Source organism: Chanos chanos, chromosome 3 (assembly GCF_902362185.1).
Source record: "Chanos chanos chromosome 3, fChaCha1.1, whole genome shotgun sequence".
Lineage (NCBI taxonomy): Eukaryota > Metazoa > Chordata > Actinopteri > Gonorynchiformes > Chanidae > Chanos > Chanos chanos.
The window spans coordinates 25709184-25730160 of NC_044497.1; the positions used below are offsets into that span (position 1 = coordinate 25709184).

The following is a 20977-nucleotide window of genomic DNA, read 5'->3' on the forward strand; positions in this document are numbered from 1 at the left end:
GCAGGGTGAGTTGAATTTATGAAAAACATAGTCATGATTAATCAATACTAAACAATAGTTATTCTCCTCTGCAGGTGACCAAACACAGTCAGTAAAGTGAAATGCTTTGAATATAAATAGTCAGCAGATTGCATCAGCAAAATTTTAAGTTCAAGAGTGGACAATCCAGAATTGTAACACCAGTTTAGCTATTCTTCAGCAATCAGCCTGCCACGTATTCGTTTGTTTATTTCCTGGCAGCATTTCTTTAGTGTCTGACCCAAGCTGTTCACACCCATTGTGCATTGATTCAGTGTTCATACCATGCATCACTTTCAGTTCTTACTATTTGAAAATACACCCAACCAACCACAAAAATGCAAACATTCTAGCTTGAGATGAAAGGCACTGCCCTGAGACCAGAGGGAGTCAAACTGCTGGAATGGACGATGCTGGAAGACAAGACCTGATTCACAAGGCCCATCTGTATGAAGAGTTTGCCTACTGTTCATACAGAAAACTTTTTAAGCAGGTGCAGCAGTTTTAACTTATGATTGAGTTTACACAGGTGATCTTTAATCATGCTCCCGTTCTAAATATTTTTCATTTGAAATGTAAATATCTAAAAAGAAGATTGAATCATGTTGAATTTGAATATTTGTCACGAGGTGAAAAGTAGATTTAAGTCAGGTAGCCATTGTAGCACTGAACGGGGTACTTTATTTCACAAAAAACCCAAAACAAGCGACAACACACATGTGCCAAAGATGCCGGGGCAATGTAACCAGTGCCAGGTGGTGCAGGTGTGGAGGTGCTCTGTGCAGGCGTGCACTGGAGACGACCCAGGGTTCTGGAGTGGCTGGGAATGGAGCAGGTGAGAGGGCCAACTTTGGGATGCTAGAGTGAGGAACCAAACCCAGGTCTCCTGGTCAGTTGGTATATCTCTTCTAGTCCTCTCAGCTAGTGGCCGCGGGCTGGCAGCTCAGGAACAGTCTGAGGAACCAGCCTCCCTGAGCTGGCGTTCACACGCTCCCGCTATTGGTCAAGAGATTGACTTCTTGAGGAACCAGGAAGAGATCTGCACCCTGAGCTGGCCCTCACACTCTCCCTCTTCCGGTCCAATTAGGTGATGGCAGTCATCCCTTGACCACAGCTCAGCAGAGTCTGGGGAACAAGGAAGGGATGTTTAGCCAACCCTTGCCACAGCACACACTTTCCCTTCCTCTCCCAAGACTCCAGCTTTTATCCTTCAGCCCATGGGTTTTCCATGAGCTGCAGGTGCACTTGTCAACAAGCGGTCAGCCGTGGTGTTTTTATTGGAGGCTTCTTCCCCACGTACTTTGATTGTGTGCTCGGGACACCCTTCATCTTCTAAAAGCTGGGCCATAACAACGTTAAAGGTACGTTTATGCCTGGGGAACAAGGGCATATATTCCCAGGTGTGTAGAAACTGATGATGGAACTGTACCCATTAGCGTTAGTAGGAGCAGCTGAACAGATCAATATGCATACAATCGTTTATACTGTAGTGTACGGTGGAGTGAAACTTTAGTGAAAGTTATCATAAGGTTTCTAACTATCCTACCGTGTATTCGCAGGGTGAGTTGAATTTATGAAAAACATAGTCATGATTAATCAATACTAAACGATAGTTATTCTCCTCTGCAGGTGACCAAACACAGTCGGTAAAGTGAAATGCCTTGAATATAAATAGTTGGGAGATCGCATCAGCAAAATTTGAAGAAGTTGGAGAAATAATCAGTTGGACAAATAATCTGTATTCTGGATTATCTTCCCATAGTCTGTATCTACATCCTGTTTCATCACCATGCTGACCTTACTGAACAATCTTCTCTTTTCTTTGCCTACTAACATATCTCTCTGAAACTATAAAGCTGAGTGTTTACAACTATACCATATTTGGCTGTGTTGTTTTTTTTGACATTCATAACCTGTTTAAAATAATAACTCAAGTATTGCCACTATGTTGTGCACAGAGTGTTGTCCTATTAAATTGTTTCTATTTATTACTCACCCCATAAAAGAAGTTCAGTTTAGCTCTTCTTCAGCAATCACCCTGCCAAGTATTTGTTTGTTCATTTCCTGGCAGTATTGCTTTAGTGTCTGACCCAAGCCGTTTACACACATTGTTCATTGGTTCAGTGTTCATACCATGCATCACTTTCAGTTCTTGCTATTTGAAAACACACCCAGCCAACCATATAAATACACACACTCCAGTTTGAGATGACAAGCACTGTCCTGAGACCCAAGGGAGTCAAACTGCTGGTATGGATGACACTGGAAGACAAGAACTCATTCAGAGAGCCCACCTGGCTAAAGAGTCTGCCTACTGTCCATACAGCAAGTTTCGAGTAGGAGCAGCCGTTGTAACTCATGATGGAAAGATTTATACAGGTGATCTTTCATTTTTCAACTCTTGATGTCAAAGAGAATATTAAATCTTGTTATATTTGAATGATGAACTTACATTCTTGCTAGGGGAACAAGGGCTCCTGTTTCTGTAGAAACTGATGATGTTGACAGGACAGGATGTTAACAGTGAGACAGAGTTTTCATGTATGAACGTGCCACCAGTCAGGCATACGCTGTCAACAGAGTAATGTGACATCAGAATGAGTCAATCAGAATACGCCTCTTTTTTCACCCTGTGTATCTCTCAGTCTCTGTTTTACACATTCTCTCCCTCTCTCTCTCTCTGTCTCGCCCTCTCTGCTGACATGATGGTTTCAAAAGGCCTAAAAGGGCTGTGTGATAACCGCTAAATACTAATAGTGATCTATTTAACAGTTCCAGCAAGATTTTGAGTATTTTGTTTTCTACACAGATTTATGAGGGGAGTATAGTTTAATCAATTAAGCATTGTTTGTATATTGATAGTTTAATTATTTATTTGAATTAGTTTTATCAACTATTTTTCAAACACCAAAAACAAATTAAAAACAGAGATAGACAGAAATGTCCTCCATTGTAATGTTTAAAGAAGAGTTGTTAAGAAAAATTCTTTTTGTTAGTGTTCAAAATACATTGTGTTATTTTTTGTCCTTTTTGTGTCATCTCCATAGGGTGTAATGTAGAAAACGCAAGTTACGGCCTTTCAATCTGTGCTGAAAGGACTGCTATATCAAAGGCTGTATCTGATGGGTACAAACAATTCAAAGCCATTGCTATTGCAAGGTATACAGAGCTACTCCATTTACTTCCATTACATTTAAAATGGTCACAGAGGTATCACAAATCAGAGAAATAAGAGAAAGGGATTGCTATATATGATACAATTTTAATGGTTTGTTAACATGAAGACCTGGGAAGCTCTCTCTTATAACATCTACACCTTAACATTATGGCACAACGAGGCCTTCCTCAGTGACTTGTCTCACACATTGAAACCATTTTAATTGCAATAGCTCCCTCTAACATGACAGGATGTGACACAAAAGACGTCTTTCCTTCTGGTAATGCCTGAGAGACATTAACTTTTAGAATATCTCATTTTAACAGTGACCAGGTGGATCGTCACATTTCTCCATGTGGAGCTTGTCGGCAGTTTATGAGAGAGGTATGTTTCATCTCACTACTGATATTGCTAAAGCTGATGAAGGACTTTCAACAGCACTCTACTCCAAGTTATCTCCTATTCACACTTCAACTGTCAATACTGATTCTGTTTTATCAGGTCTTTGAATAACAATATTTGTATTTTTAAATGTATCCATATACAAATGGGTATCATTAGTCCACTGAAATTAGCTCACCTTTCTCTTGCAGTTTGGTTTGCACTGGGAGGTTTACCTAACTAAGCTGAATGGGGACCATCAACAGATGACAGTGGAGAACCTTCTTCCACTCTCCTTTGGGCCAGACAATTTAGGGGGAATGAACTAGGAATAGACTTTAGCAACCACACAGCAAATAAATGTTTTCACACACGCTGTGTTGCCAGTGAAATGAAGAAAATCATTTGCTTCTTAACAGAACTTAATGTTTCTTAGTAGGATTGGGTCAGATTCTATTGAAATATTGTCATTTACCGAATATAAACTACAGTGTAATATCTTTAATTAGTTGCATAATCTACTGGATTTCCAAAAATGACTAGTCCAATCAGCACACTTTTAGATTCTCTTTGGAATACTTACTTTTCCTGCAATTTCGAGTTTCACAGTTTGCAAAAATGTGATTTTAATTGCAACACAAACATGTGCAATATATGTCATCTTCAATAAAACTGAAGTTCAAATCTAAAAGTATTTGTTAAGTCTTTCAAAACAACTTCAAAAACTGAGACAAACCATGGATCCTGTCTATGGAGAAGTGTTCTTTCTACAAGGAGGGGAATAGAATCTGTCCATGGATCACCTTCAGTTCTTACTATTTGAAAGCACACCCATTCCAAACATATAAATGCACACAGTTCATTTTGTGATGACGAGCACACATTTGAAAAAAAAAAGAGAGAAAAAAAGAAATAAACATGTACACCTAAAACATGAACTGTGCAATCATAGAACACAGTTAACATGGTCACAAAATGAAGGTCTGGGAAACTCACTCTGAGAACAGTTACATATTAATGTTATACATAAAGTTGTTGGAAGATTTTCAGTGGCACTCTAAACCAAGTCACCTATTCACATCTGAACTGTGAATACTGATTCTATTTTCTCTAGTCATTAAATGACAATTTTCTGTTTTTTTACAACAAAATGTGGAGAAGTGTTCTTTCCACAATGAGGGAAATAAGACAATGGTGATCCTGCAGGGGTACAACTCACATACATCTCATGAAATTGAATGTGCTTGTTTAACACCAGCCATCAAGCTCTATGTAACTAACTCAGATATTCATTAAACATGAGAGCACAGATGTTCTCTACAAGTGAGTATCTGTAGTCCCAATAAAGCAAAAACAAATTAAAACAATCGTTCTTGTACCACCTTTGTCCACCACCATAGTATTCTCACAACTGAACATGTGAGATTTAAATGGACTTCTGAAATGCTGTAGCAAGGTTCAAGATTACCAAGATTTCTGTGGTCACAAAATTAAGTTCTAGGAAACTCACTCTCAGAACAGCTACACCTTCGTATTATAGTTAAAGCTGTTCAAAGATCTTCAGTGGCACTCTAGACCAAGTCATCTCCTATTCACATTTGTACTGTGAATACTCATTCTATTTTCTCTGGTCATTAAATGACAATGATTAAATGACAATGTTCATTTATATATATATATATATATATATATATATATATATATATATATATATATACACACACACACACATACATATATGTGTGTGTGTGTGTCTATACATTGTCATTTAATCATTGTCATATACATATATACCGTCGGGCATCAATGTTTTTAAAAGTGTTGAAAATAATAAACAGGCACGACGATGACTTAAGGTAGCTCTTTTGTCTTTATTGAGTAAAAGGTAGCGTATACAGCAAAAGCAGAGAGGAGGTCATCAGAGAGGCACCCAGACGGAGTCTTGATGGTGGAAGACTAGACCACAAGATCTCACACACACAGATATACCCGTGCAGCCAAGGGCCTTTGACCTTGGTGCCCATAGATAATGAGAGCTCTCTAAAACTGTGGGGCAGGTGTCTGAGAGCTTGGTTGATAAACAAGTGTTTGAGTGAGAGAAGTGTAACACAAGATGAAAAGTATGTCCACACATTCCATTCACTTAACAAAATATATACCTGTGATTGTATTTTACCACTACACCTCACTAAGAGACCAAAGAGGTCTGGTGACAGTCAAAGTATTCAGCTAGGCCCCTACACACACACACACACACACATTAGAGATGAAACGGTACGGAAATTTAAGATCACGATTATAGCGACCAAAATTATCACGGTCTTCAGTATTATCGCGGTATAGTTAAAATGTGCTGAAAATGTTCAAAAAGTACTGATATACAAACTAAAACTTCACAAAGTTTTATATTGAAAACCACAAAAAATAGCAGCATTATGCACTTTTTGTTTGCATAAACATTAAAATAATAGGCCTATTACTGTTATGGTTGCTAAATACCCACATCAAAAGAAGGCGATAGGCTAGCCTACATCTATTCTGTCCGCGGAAATGAATTAACGTAATATACTGTTCTTGGTCTTTTATAGATGACATTACTTTCTCAGGATATAAACATGCTAAAATGAAGCGCAGAGAACATGCTTTGAAATCAAACACAAAGTTATAATAATCTAAGTAAATACGTCTTAGTAATAGAAAGCATGTAATGTCATGTCAACACATGGTATCCTCCCTGTCACTAACCTGGGTAAATTTCAAAAGACATAATTATTTCTATGTTTTGCCCCTCTGTCCATACTAGAGTACTGTCGTGTAGGCCTAGTTCTCAAAACATCATCTGGATGCGAAAGTTTTGAAAACGCAAAGGAAAAACGTCATTTTCAAAACATCCCGTTGTTGTGTGGACATAGCCTAAACAGCGTTTTCCACCTCCAAAAACGATACTTTTCGAAAATGCTCTCTGAGGTGCATAAAAGGCGCCGGGTTTGCATTGCATTGTGAATAATGAGCGATGAATGAAAATGATTAAACACGGCTCTGTTTTCATCATATCACGACTTGTTTAATCAAATCTGCTTTAAATTAATCAAATCACTTGAAAAATTATCACTCTATTTTTTGTTTCACATCCATTTTACCGCTCTGTTTTTCAATTCACATGCATTTTCATCATCTTCATTTTTATTAGTTAATTTGTCTTGCTTCCGCGCCTGATACTATTTCCCCTGGGCAGCACTCTACCGTTTTCTTAGTCCGCACGTTTAGACTACTGCTAAAATGACAATCAGCATTGCTGCGCCTAAGGCTGTGCATTAAACCCTTCGTATTACGCTCCTGGAATTCTTTGACAGTGAATGAAAAACACACACAAGACAATGTTAGTATTTTATTTATTTTTTTATTTTTTTAATACATATATAAAGAAAGGGAGGTTAGGCAGTGGGGACAGGTGGGTTCTGAAGAGGTGGGTTTTCAGCTTCCTGCGGAAGATGGCAAGTTTCCGCAGTCCTAACTGAGTGAGTGAGGTCATTCCACCACTGCGGAGCAATGGCGGAGAAGAGGCGTGGTCGGGAAGAACGGCTGCAGGGTTCCCGAAGTGAGGGGACCGTCAGTTGACCAGAGGTGGTAGAGCGGAGGGTTCTAGCAGGGGTATAAGGAGTTATCAGGGACTGAAGGTATGATAGGGCGGGTCCTCTTGTGGCCTCGTAGGCCAGCACCAGTGACTTGAACTGGATGCGGGCTGCTACCGGAAGCCAGTGGAGTGCAGTAAGGAGCGGAGTGACATGAGAGTGCTTTGGGAGGTTGAATGCCAGGCGTGCAGTGGTATTCTGAACAAGCTGGAGCGGCCTGATGGCGCAGGTCGGCAAGCCAGCCAGTAATACGTTGCAGTAGTCCAGGCGGGAGATGACAAGCGCTTGGACCAAGAGCTGGGTCGCCTGTTGCGTGAGGAAGGGGCGGATTCTCCTGATGTTGTAGAGGGAGAATCTGCAGGATCGAGTGACTGCCGCGATGTGACTGGAGTAGGTCAGCTGGTCGTCAAGGGTCACGCCAAGGTTTTTGGCGGCTCTGGTGGGGAACACCACAGATCCCTCGGTGGTAATTGCAGTGTCGATTGTTGGGGAGTTCATAGCAGGAAAAAACAGAAGCTCAGTTAGACAAGTTAGTAATTAAGGATCTTGGCCCTAATAGACCAGACATTAACATTACTCAGCAAGAAAAGCACAAAGAAAAAAGCTACAACATGCGAACATGGTATATACCAAGAAAACAAGGTTATGTCATTTCCACAGGTTTGGGAACCGAATGCTATGTAGCTAATGTTTAGGTAATAATAATGTCGGGCAGAACGCATCTGCTTGCTTTTTACTCTTATGCCAGGCTTCCACACAGCGAAACACCTCACGAATTTTGCCCTAAAACTTTTCGCTCTGGAGGCGAAATTCATGAAATAGTAAGCCTGTCACCTAGCTCAAAAGTTTAAATGAATGTTTAAATGATGGTCTGCAGTGGTCTATTTGCACCAGCCAGAGCCGAGAGAGAGAGTGTTTTTCCTACCACTCTGACTACGTTCACGTAACATGTAAACAACCCGTGTTGATGTTGACACAAATTGTTGCCCATACATCTTTTAATCATTTACATATTTTCATGCTAGATATAGCCTTTAGCCTACCGCTATCTTGGTCAGACTTTTTTTGTTACTCCCACCTCTCTAGAGACGTACCAAACACATCAAACGCTGAAGTGATCGGTTCTCGCGTGGTTTTTATTTGCATAGCCTCTGACGTCAGCGGTTCCAACTTTTAGGACCAGCAATTCTGCAGTGCCAGTGCCGGTGCCAGCTTTTCAGCACTGGCACCGGCACCAGTATTTTGTCAGTGAAAAGCGCGGCCCCGGTGCTCGATTAGGCACCGGCACCGCGGCAGTGGCAAAGGGGTTTTGTTCATCTTTGAAATGTGTAGCCTACCGCGGCATTATGTGGGCTGCTGGCTGGTATGTTTTCACTAGTGTTGGGCTAGTTACTCAAAAAAAGTAATTATAGTTGTATAATGTAACTATTGTTATAAGTTACCAATTTAAATTGTAATGGGATTACTTTACTCTTTACTCATTTTAAAAAGTAATTACACTACTCATTACTTTACTTTTGAGTTACTCCCTAAATTCCCCAATTTACCATATAAGAATACAAGGACAAACATCATCCTTTCATTACTTCATTTTCAGTGTAGCACCCTAGTGCAAAGTATGAACACAGTTAAAGGCATAACCTATCAGCCTTTAATTAGAAAACAGTGTAGCCAATACTGGTTGGAATAGCCTCCATAGTAAAAATGATAGGACACAGTGGTTACTCCAGTTGATTAATTACTATATCATGGGAAGTGCCTCCACCCGAGACCAACTATCTCCTAAGGTGAAACGTTTCATGTTCTAACAAGTTATCACGTAACATGAAACGTTTCACGTAATAACGTGAAAATATCTTGTTAACGTGAAACTATCTTGATTACCTGCTGGAAAAACAATCATTAACACTACTATGATCTTCATAAATTTAACTCACCCTATGAATATGCAATTAGGAATGTATTAATCTGCTCCTAATGATAGTCATGATGATGAGGACAGTTCCATCATCAGTCTCTACAGAATTTGGAGAATAAGCCCTTGTTCCCCTGGTAAGAATGTACCTGTAACATTCAAATATAACATGATTTGATATTCTCCTTTGGTATTTGGAGTACTTTTAAATGAAAAACCTCTAGAATGCAAGTGTGATTAAAGACAAATTGTGTAAATCTTTCCATCAGGAGCTACAATGGCTGCTTCTACTCGAAATTCACTGTATGGACGGTAGGCAGACTCTTAGGCCAGGTGGGCTCTCTAAATGAGTTCTTGTCCTCCAGTGTCATCCATACCAGCAGTTTGACTCCCTCTGATCTCAGCACAGTGCTTGTCATCTCAAACTGGAGTGTGTGTATTTATATGGTTGGCTTGGTATGTTGTCCAAATAGTAAGAACTGACAGACAATACATTGATTTCCCCTGGCAGGAAATGAACAATTCTGCAATTTTGCAATTGAAGAATGATTTCTGTAGAACCTTGCTACAGCGCTTCAGAAGTCCATTTAAATCTCTCATGAGTTTAGAGAATACTATGGTAATGGGCAAAGGTGATACAAGAACGATTGTTGGATTTTGATTGACTTTATTGGGATTGTAGGTAGTCACTTGTAGAGAATATTTGTGAATAACTGAGCACATTCAATTTCATGAGATGTATGTGAGTTGTACCCCTGCAGGATCACCATTGTCTTATTTCCCTCATTGTGGAAAGAACACTTCTCCACATTTTGTTGTAAAAAAACAGAAAATTGTCATTTAATGACTAGACAAAATAGAATCAGTATTCACAGTTCAGATGTGAATAGGTGACTTGGTTTAGAGTGCCACTGAAAATCTTCCAACAACTTTATGTATAACATTAATATGTAACTGTTCTCAGAGTGAGTTTCCCAGACCTTCATTTTGTGACCATGTTAACTGTGTTCTATGATTGCACAGTTCATGTTTTAGGTGTACATGTTTATTTCTTTTTTTCTCTCTTTTTTTTTCAAACATGTGCTCATCATCACAAAATGAACTGTGTGTATTTATTTGTTTGGAATGGGTGTGCTTTCAAATAGTAAGAACTGACCATGGACAGATCTTATTCCCCTCCTTGTGGAAAGAACACTTCTCCATAGACAGGATCCATGGATTGTCTCAGTTTTTGAAGGTTTTTTTGAAAGACTTAACAAATACTTTTAGATTTGAACTTCAGTTTTATTGAAGATGACATACATTGCACATGTTTGTGTTGCAATTAAAATCACATTTTTGCAAGTCACGTTTTGGTCTGCTTTGGCTTTCTTTTGTCTTAGAATGGAGAAAATTGTGAAACTTAAAACTGTAGTTTTAACTTCAAGTAGGACAAGTGAGTACTCCAATGAAAATCTAAAAGTGTTCTGATTAGATTTAGTAATTATTGGAAATCCGGTAGACTGTGTAACTAATTACACCTATTACAATGTAGTTTAGTTTATGTTCAGTTCAGACAACATTTCAATGTAATCTTACCCAATCCAGCTAACAAAAATGAAGTCATGTTAAGAAGTTAACGATTTTCTTTTGTCACTGACAAAACTGTGTGTTTGAAAGCATTTATTTGCTATATGGTTGGTAAAGTCTATTCCCAGTTCATTCCACTCTCTCTAAATTGTCTGGCCCAAAGGAGAGTGGAAGAAAGTTTCTCCACTGTCATCTGTTGATGGTCTCCATATTAAGGTGATAAATTATAATAGTAAGGTGTAGCTGTTCCAAGAGAGAGCTTCCCAGGTCTTCATGTTGTGACCATGTAAACTGTGTTCTATGAATGTAAAGTTCACATTTCACATGTAGACGTCTCTTGTGCTCACCCCCACCCACATTTTTTTTTTTTTTTTTTGCAAATGTGTGCTTTTCATCTCAAAGTAGAGTTTGTGTATCGTACAGTTGGCTGGGTGTGTTTTCCAAATAGTAAGAACTGAAAGTGATACATGGTATGAGCATGGGATCAATAGACAATACATGTGATCTGTTTTGGTCAGACAATACAATGATTTCACCAGGCAGGAAATGAACAATTCTGCAACTGAAGAATGATTGCTGAAGAACCATGCCAAAGCGCTTCAGAAGTCCATTTAAATCTCACATGTTTAGTTGTGAGAATACGATGGTGGTGGACAAAGGTGGTACAAGAATGATTGTTTCAATATGTTTTTGCTTTATTGGGGCTACAGATACTCACTTGTAGAGAACATCTGTGCTCTCATGTTTAATGAATATCTGAGTTAGTCACATAGGGCTTGATGGCTGGTGTTAAACAAGCACATTCAATTTCATGAGATGTATGTGAGTTGTACCCCTGCAGGATCACCATTGTCTTATTTCCCTCATTGTGGAAAGAACACTTCTCCACTGAAGGGATTCACAGGTTTTCTCAGTTTTTGAAAGTTTTGTTGAAAGAATCGACAAATAGTCTTAGACTTGAACTACTAGTGTGCTGATCAGACTAGTACTTTTTGGAAATCCGTAGATTATGCAACTAATTAGAGATAATGTCAGTAAATAACAACATTTCATTGTAGTTGACTGTAATTGACTTATTGCTTGCACTTGCCCTACTGAACTGATGTAGTAGTGCTTACTAATAGGTCTCTCACTATACTGGAGCTTGAATTGTTTCCCCACTTCTAAATCGCTTTGACACAACAGCGCAGTGTCATCAGAATGAGTCACTCCTCTTTTCTCTCTTTTTTAACTCTCTCTGTCTCACATATTCTCTCCCTCTCTCTCTCTCTCTCTTTTTCAGTGTACTTGCCGGTTTGCTATTTGTTTCTACAGTGATGTTTGAGGTGGCTGTTATGTTTTGTTGAATGTGTAGTCGCTGCACACCATTCACTATAATTACGACGGGTTCATAATTCAGTTCATTTTTGCCCTATCTCTCAATGTTAATGAAAGTGGAAAATAATACATGGATCCACTCTGTGACTCGGATTCACTCCAAAATTTAATAGGTCCTTCCCTGGCCCACGCTACACACTTACACCAATTTTCATGAGAATGCGGCCAGTAGTTTTTTTGTTATCCTACTGATAAACAGACAGACAAACCAACAAACAAACAAACCAAACTGCACCGAAAACACCTCCTTAGCGGAGGTAAGTAGAAGTATAATAAAAACACACACACACACACATAACAGTACACGCATACATAATATATATACTATATATAATGTTATATAGTACCATACAGATATTAGGGTACATTGTTAAATTATTATGTATTGTCAATATATATTATAAAATTAATAGTTTGGCAAATGCTTGTCCCTTTGAGTAAATAAATGTATGCTGTGAACATCAGCGATATCTCCTTGTATCTTTTATTCACTGTAGGAATTCAGAATGTACACACGCCAACATGTGAATATGGGGAGTACTGGCACTTTTTCCCCTCTTCAAGCACTGTGAGCATTTGTAACGCTACAACTTTTATTTTGAAATATGTGGTGGCGAAAATGAGTGTCACATGATAACAAGCATGCCATATGTTAACGAATTATTATTATGTAAACAATGTCCTTGGGTAACATGTACGGGAAGAACACATAGGTGAAATAAAACTCAGCTGTTTGGTTTTAAAATTGAGATAATAAGCGTCATCCTGTCAGAATGTCAGTTAAGCACGCTATCAGTCGAGGTCTCGAACTTGGGCGCTCGGTTTTCCAGCTAGGTCTCCTAAAACCAGCTGGCCGACTAGCAGCGAAGTTCCGAGGTGAGCGCCTTCGCGTAGGCCAGCCGGCTCGCACCGTTCAGCCTCAGACTTTCCTGCCTGCTCGGTACCGATACTACCGCATGTCTTTGAGCGGCCTTGCTGCTCAGCTCCAATCGGGTGGTTTAAGGAGACTAGTTGGTGGCGGGTCACTAAGGAACAGAGCTGTTTTCTTGGCTTTCGGCGTCGGCTTGGGTCTGATAGAGCAGCAGTTGGAGGATGACAGGAAAAGTGCCGCGACTTGTCAAGAAATTCAGGTAACTGGTTGAAAGTGAAGTAATGTCCCAGTGGATGCACCAGTGCATGTTGGCACTGAATAACGATCACCTCTGTTAGACTTATTCGTGTTTCAAAAGTTGCGAATTAAGTAGAATAAAAAACTAAGGCCAGCGTGTGTTTTCGCTATACATTCAGATATAATATGATGAGACTACGTGTCTTATGCACTGTTGGTTTTCTGTTTTTGACGATTTCCTTAGGCGATATTCAGGAAGACAAAGTTGCAGAACTCTTTCAAGCCCTTCACATCAGGATACAAGCTTGAGGACTATGTGATTGGGAGGCAGATAGGCAAAGGCTGTAACGCCGCAGTGTATGAGGCTGCTGCTCCGTTTGCGGTCCCCAGGGAGCATGGGACGTGTTCCATAAAGGAACTGAATCAAAACAAAGACGATAACAAACTAGCAGGATCCTTTAGATTTTCACCCACAGCCAACTACCCACTGGCAGTGAAGATGATGTGGAATATTGGGGTAAGGTCAAGGATTTGCTTTTGGGGCTGGAAGTTTTTTTCCCCTGATTACCTTGTCTGTTGATCCCTCAATATAAAAAAAATAGAGAGAAAACTTAAATCCTCATTCATCCCAGAACAGAACATAACAGATAGATTAACAGTCATGAGAAACTGGGTATAACATGTTATTTCATATATATTTATCAAAGTGTAAAATTAGAGCTCCACGGTCATGTGTAGCATGGCTGACAGTAATACAGGTGTCTCTGTTTTCCTGCAGGCTGGTTCATCCAGTGAGGCTATCCTTAACTCAATGTCTCAGGAACTGGTCCCAGCTGGCCCTCAGGCTCTGAAGCAGGAGAAGGGAGAGATTACACTAAATGGGTGGGTTCACACATTCTTGAGCCATTTATTACAAATGGATTGGTTATTATTATTAATTGTAGCACTGGTAACATTATTATTGTTGCTGTTTTTGTTGTTGTTATCATTATTATCATTATCATTATTGTTGTTGCTGTTGTTGTGGTTGTTGTTGAATTTATCGGACTGTTTTGTTTTTGTCTGTAGTCATTTTAGTCGGGCACCTACAAGAGTGACTTCACACCCCAATGTGATAAAAGTTTACCGGGCTTTTACTGCGGAGGTGCCCCTGCTGCCTGGTGCTCAGGAAGAGTACCCTGATGTTCTGCCCGCCAGGCTGAACCCCACTGGCATGGGAAACAACCGCACCCTGTTCCTGGTCATGAAAAAGTAAGCAGGTTTCATTGTGTAATGGAGCAGCCAAAGTTTATTTGTTGCCATGACAACTCTGGCATGTCACTTATGGTCCAAAGTCTTTACATTGTGTCTCTCTGAAGTTTCTTTGACACCACCAGTTTAGTTCCAAACCCAGTTTCTTCATTATTGCAGACCACAAATCTTTACAACTTATTTTTGAAAGGGAACTTTCAGTGAGTTAAGTTGTAACAGCATAATTTAAAAGGCTGGACCTGTCCTCTTCTTCACATGGGTTAATGCGACAGAACCCTGTGCTGTAAACTGATTCCACTACCCTAAGTGCTGCTCTAAAACACATATATTGTTCCACAGTTACCCCTGTACCCTGCGTCAGTACTTGCAGGTGCATGAGCCCAGCTGGAGGGAGGGATCCCTCATGGTCCTACAGCTGCTGGAGGGTGTGGACCACCTCTGCAAACAGGGCATCGCTCACAGGGACCTGAAATCAGACAATGTGCTCCTGGAGTTTGACTCAGGTTAGAGCTTTACTCGTTAATCAATCTTACATCTTTTTTGGAAAGTTGGTTCAAGCAACATTCAAGGTTTAAACATTAATTATTTTTCCGTTGTTTTTTTTTTTTTTTTTTTTTTTAATTTTAATGTGACATTATCTGACGAAACAGTTGGTTGCCCTCGCTTGGTGATCACAGACTTTGGATGTTGCCTGGCAGAGAAAAATCTAAAGCTACCTTTCAACAGCCGGTGGGTGAACAGAGGTGGCAACGCTTGCCTCATGGCTCCAGAGGTAGGCAACAACTACACTTCATGTGACCAGAAATACAGTATAGACCAGCACAGAAGGATGTACAAGCTTTTGCTCTGGTTGTTCATATGCTGATTTGACTCCATGAGTCAAGGCCTGTGAAAATTACATTTCAGGGGTGTTAGATTTGCATGTGCAGGAAGTTCTGCAGTTGCACAGCACTTTAACATATCACTGCACAAGAAATGTAGCTGAGTAGGTGTGACACTGAGAGATGCAAAGAAGTGAACATTTTGTCAAAAACCTTCGTCACCTCCAGAGACAACTGCTTCCCCTTGGTTAATTTTACCATTAGTAGAAATGTACAGTTTTATTTCAGCAAACAGTAATGCTGTGTCACCCAGGCTACTGCAAACGAGCTTGTTGGAAATAAAAAATGCTGTGAGGTCGGAAGCATCTTTCTGTTCATGGCTAATAAGCAGTAAAATTGGCTGCTATGTTATTGAAATAGAAAACTGGAACTCTATTTTGTATAGGAAGCTAGATAGGCTCAGAATTTCTTAATAAAATAAAATAAACCCTTTTTATAGTAAATTATTCATGAAAATGGAGTGGAATAAACAGGACGAGGTAGGACTTTGCGTCAGGTGAATAACCTGTGATTATACACACACACACACACATACACACACACACACACACACACACATATAATATATCTTCTGTATAATGTATGAGATGTAGGAAAGACATGATCAGTTACGAATGTTCTTTAAGTTTAAGAGAGAATCTCAATTACGATTCTCCTTCCTCAGGTGGCAACGGCAGTGCCTGGACCCAACGTGGTGATTGATTACAGTAAAGCAGATGCGTGGGCTGTAGGAGCCATCTCTTATGAGATCTTTGGGCAGCAAAACCCATTCTACAGCCCAAAGGGCTTGGAGTGTCGTAGTTATCAGGAGAAACAGCTTCCTGCACTGCCTGCCAGCGTGCCTGCTGATACACAACTAGTAGTCCGACTGTTGTTGCGTAGAAACCCAAACAAGGCAAGTGTCCAAGCGTGCACGAGGAGTTTCTCTTTGGGAAAGGGGCCTACACATAAAAATCTGGTTTAATCTGACGTGGTTTAGTCCATAGTCCTTAGGCATAGTGGGAATCCCTGTGTGTGCAGCTAACTCAAAAAAAAAAAAAAATTGAATATCCATTCATCCACACAATCAAGAAACTGACTCCATTCATACCTCTGTCTTGTGACTGTGTGTAGCGTCCCAGTGCTCGAGTGGCAGCCAATATGCTTCACCTCGGTCTATGGGGCAAGCGAGCCCTGGCCAACCTGGACCAAGCCAGCATGAAGAAGATGGCAGACTGGCTCCTGTGTCAGTCAGCCCTGGTTCTGTTGAAGGGCCATGGACCTGACAGAAGCTCAGTGGAGGGCGAACTACAAAGAGGCTTCCTGTCCAACCTCGACTTTGAGGACCTCCACACTGCGGTGGGGTTCCTCTTATATGGCAGAGAGCAACATCTGTGCATCACCCCCTGATATCCTGTCTGATAACCATGATAAGCTTTGGAGTGTATGCTCTCAGAATTATCCTTACAGATTAGCACAGAGGATTGTAGAGAGCAGCTTGATTCACCCTGAATAGAAAAGCATTTTTTTTCCTTCTGTTGTTATCATGTTTGCTGTTGTTTGCACTTTATGACCTACTTGCACTTTGTCTGTGTTAAACCTGAATAGTCCTCTGCTATTTTAAGTGTATATTTTCTTCTCTTTATAACTTTCAACTGGGAAAATATCTAACGTTTGAACATAGAGATTTAAAAAGTATTAAGAAATGAACCCTAAACCGTCCTGGGAGTATCCAGGCATCTCACTTATTTTACTTTCACTCGTCTGTTTAGTGTTGATTTATGTTATTAGGGATACGAAGCCTCAAACTAGTCAGGAATTTTGAGGTAACAGCATGGTCAATTTAAGTAAAGGAAAATGGATAAAGCAATAATTAATAAAGGTAAGGAAAGAAATACATCATATGTATGTTCTTACAGTTTTACAGCCTGTAAAACTCAATAAACAGCCAGACTGTTACTACCTGGTGTCTGTGTATGGTAATACAAATATACTGTTTGGTCTCCTTAAGTTTCACATTTGTGCATTTTAACTTTGAGCGTGTGCCTCCGTTCTGTCTTGTCACTCTTTTAAACAGGCGCCGTTCTTACTATGAAATACAGTTCCCATCATCCAACGAGGAAGGAAAGGGAAGGCACTCACTTTTACCAAAGAGTAACGTTTCGTTCTGAAGTGAAGAAAATAGTATTTCGCATATTTTACTAAAATAGGGAGGTTTCTCAAATAATAAGACGTTTGGTTTTACGCCAGATTTTTACAATATTAAATAAGAAGAGAACGGTTTCTTTATGCAGTCATATGGGACCCAAGTAGTGGCCAACCGAAGTAGTGCACTGAAGTTTCCAGGAATTAACTAATTCTGTCACATTCGCGCAGAACAGGTACAGTTTTATTTCTGGAGAGTGGTAGACACTATCGACGCAACTAAAAAAAAGTCTGAAATTCTTCGTTCAGTGCAACACTCGGACTCTGTGCTTTTGTTGTTGTGCAGTTGATGTTTGGTCACACTACCTGTTGTTGCATAAGCGACTAAACATGCTTGCTTTCATAAAACACGCAAATCGTGTAACTTCGCGCTCGCTGTTTCGCAGTTTGCCACGGCCTAGTGGAGAAGCGCGCAGAGGTTGGAGCGAATCACTTGACAATGGATTAAAAAATATTGCCATTAGCCAGAAGCGGGGAATGTCTCAGAAACGTTACAATGTCCCACCGAGTGCTGAATTTGTGGCCAGGGTGTCTGGGATTGCTACCATGGGCAAACTGCCTTATCAGGACAGTGCTGAAGGACTGGACGCTGCGTTTATCGGTGTCCCCATTGACACAGGCACCTCAAACCGACCCGGAGCGAGGTACACAGTTACTGTATGTAGTATATAATAAGAACAGTCGGTAAATGCAATCGGTGCATGCTTTAACGCTTAGTACTTTGCAGAGTATCCAAACCTGACTATCCAAAATATGGCTTTTGTCCATTTTTAACGTACATTTTAAACCGCAGATCATCACATCAACACTGAAAGTCCAGACCTCTCTAAAGTGTTCTAAACGTCCTAAAGTGATTACCAACCAGCACTAACCAATCTGTTCTCAACAGATTTGGCCCACGTCAGATCAGGGCTGAATCCTGCTTGCTGAGAGCTTTCAACAGTGGCACAAGGGCAGCTCCATATGAATCACTAATGGTGGCAGATATTGGTGACGTCAACGTCAATGTATACGACCTTAAGGACACGTGCCGTAGAATCAGAGAGTTTTATCGCAAAGTCCTGGCTACGAGTTGTATACCCCTTACAATGGGTGAGACCTAGATTTTGTTATATTGGAAATGTGCTAGTGGGTTAATCATCTGTTACATTTAGAATTTATCTGTTTGTTTTGAATGTGTTTGTGTAAGATCCACACTGTTTTTCTGACTAAAGTAAAAACTTTATTTTTTCTTTGGCAGGAGGTGACCACACTATAGCATATCCAATTCTTCAAGCTATCGCTGAAAGGTATTCAAGTAAATACATGAAAATGAGTTGTTATGAATGTTAAAGTATCAGCGTCTCATCAATGACAACGAAATTCTATTTGTTTCACTTTTTGATAAGGAAAAGCCATAACTGCAAATGTTATTTTCTAAAATTTTTCGACATGATTTATATAACTGAAAATTGGATAGACCGGTATATTACAATATGCCTTAAATTCCTGTGATGTGAATCATAGTCTTGCGAAAGAAACACTATAGTAACTGTGCAAAACTTCCAGTATTCCTACAGCTCTAACTATTGCACAGTAACTGACCGAGTAGTGTTAACTAACTTCAACATTTCCATTGTACCAGACATGGTCCAGTGGGTCTAATCCATGTGGATGCTCATGCAGACACTAGTGATGTGGTCCTTGGTGAAAAAATTGGCCATGGTACCCCTTTCCGACGTTGTGTGGAGGAGGGTCTGCTGGATTGCAAAAGGGTGGTCCAAATTGGTCTGAGGGGGACTGGCTATTCTCCTGATGCATATGAATGGAGTCGGGCACAGGTACTTCCTGCTGACTGTTAAGCAGAAGTGTGTTTGTCCGTATCAGGCCTATTCCTCTGGCCCGTGGGCTAAATCCAGTCCTAGAATGGCCTCCAGTGGCCTAGAACCGATCACAGTCAAATTCAAATTATACAGGACTTGTTTGCTGTTGAGGAATTTTACTGGACAAGAGGCATTCCATGAGTGCTGATATATACAGTATAACAGCACTGGGCTGTTTTACCATATGTATCACTCCGCTTTACAGCACTAAAAACATCTCACGGGTTACAAATGTTGTGTAAATGTGTAAATGTAAATAGGCGGCCAAAACTTTCTGGCCCATGAATGAGGCCTGGGTTTGAAATATGGCCCATGTGAATTGAATTGATTAGCCCTAGTCTGTGCCCTACCATCAGCAGGTAAGAACGTCTCTGACAGCAGTAGTTCAATTTGGCAGTTATTTAATTCTGTGAGAGTACATTATGACTAAAAAATGTAATTCTGTATTGTGTTCCTTGGAAAGGGTTTCCGTGTTGTCCAGGTGGAAGAGTGTTGGCACAAATCCCTCTCTCCTCTAATGGCTGAGGTACGGACACAAATAGGTGAAGGGCTTGTCTACCTCAGCTTTGATATAGATGCATTAGACCCTGCGTATGCACCTGGCACAGGAACACCAGAGATTGCTGGCCTTACACCCATTCAGGTACATTAAGTCATCCTAATGGCAGTGTTTTAGATAACAGTTGGATATTTGCAGCTCCACTTACTAATTTGAGTGGAAGTTGCCTTTTCACAGCATTTGCTGCCTTTGTTGCCATTGTTTCTAGGGTGTTGAAATCATTCGAGGCTGTCGTGGTCTAAACCTTGTCGGCTGTGACTTGGTGGAAGTGTCTCCACCATACGATACTACAGGTAAATTAATATTAAAAAACAAGGACCAGTGTGATGTATATTTGTCAACCATGACCCCTGTCAGTGATATACATTTGGCAGTTTAAACTCATTTTGCTGGGGGAAAAAAAGAAAAATACTCTTCTTGCTTTTATATTCACAGGCAACACCGCACTGACTGCTGCCAACCTCCTCTTTGAGATGTTGTGTGTCCTTCCAAAGATAAAATATTACTGAATGTCTTAACCGAGTTATTATGTGAAGTCTCAACCAATGCCCAAAAGGAATCAAACTGTGATATTCAAGCTGAGAGCACATTCATATAGACATGATTTTTAGAGAATGTACTAAAATTACAGTAATCTCATTCACAGATATTGTTATCAATTTTCAAAACCTGAAAACTTGAAACTTGTCCAGATTTAGGATATGAAAAGAACAATAAATTAAATAAACCATTTTCCATACACAAAAAGCTTTCTGACTGGAGACATGTATTGACTGTAATAGCTGAGATGTGACATTGCACAAAGGGTGAGAAAGAGGATGCTTAGTGTGAAGCATTCCAAGGTCCACTCAGGACACCAGATGATGGAGTCTGAATCACTAGTATAAAAGCATTAAACAAGTAGACAACCTCCCTCAACAAAATTGCCTACAATTCTTTGCTGAGGAATGATGTTAGATTTAATATTTTACCTCTTTCTTAATCCATCCTGTTGTATGAGTTTTCAGTCTTATCAGACAATGGCAAACAGCAGCACCGTGGGACAATGTGTTGGGGTAGTTTGCACCCTTCAAGAATGCTGCT

General features: G+C 40.1%; 3 protein-coding genes across 3 annotated transcripts; all 3 read left to right on the plus strand.

Moving 5' to 3' along the window:
* The first annotated feature begins 2270 nt into the window (after nt 1–2270).
* Nucleotides 2271–3885, plus strand: LOC115808195 (cytidine deaminase-like). The gene is made up of 4 exons (XM_030769485.1): nt 2271–2397; nt 3066–3177; nt 3502–3559; nt 3769–3885. The coding sequence occupies exons 1-4, from the start codon at nt 2271–2273 to the stop codon at nt 3883–3885; spliced, it is 414 nt and encodes a 137-aa protein (XP_030625345.1).
* Nucleotides 3886–12742: 8857 nt separating this feature from the next.
* On the plus strand, nt 12743–17230 carry pink1 (PTEN induced kinase 1). Its single transcript, XM_030768973.1, has 8 exons — nt 12743–13179; nt 13402–13674; nt 13936–14039; nt 14235–14408; nt 14748–14911; nt 15059–15180; nt 15954–16184; nt 16403–17230. Exons 1-8 carry the CDS (start codon nt 12823–12825, stop codon nt 16676–16678), a joined length of 1701 nt encoding a protein of 566 aa, XP_030624833.1. The 5' UTR covers nt 12743–12822; the 3' UTR covers nt 16679–17230.
* A 222-nt stretch (nt 17231–17452) lies between these two features.
* agmat (agmatinase (putative)) lies at nt 17453–20628 on the plus strand. Its single transcript, XM_030768624.1, has 7 exons — nt 17453–18117; nt 18363–18565; nt 18714–18762; nt 19098–19293; nt 19799–19978; nt 20103–20187; nt 20330–20628. Exons 1-7 carry the CDS (start codon nt 17804–17806, stop codon nt 20401–20403), a joined length of 1101 nt encoding a protein of 366 aa, XP_030624484.1. The 5' UTR covers nt 17453–17803; the 3' UTR covers nt 20404–20628.
* The last annotated feature ends 349 nt before the right edge of the window (nt 20629–20977 follow it).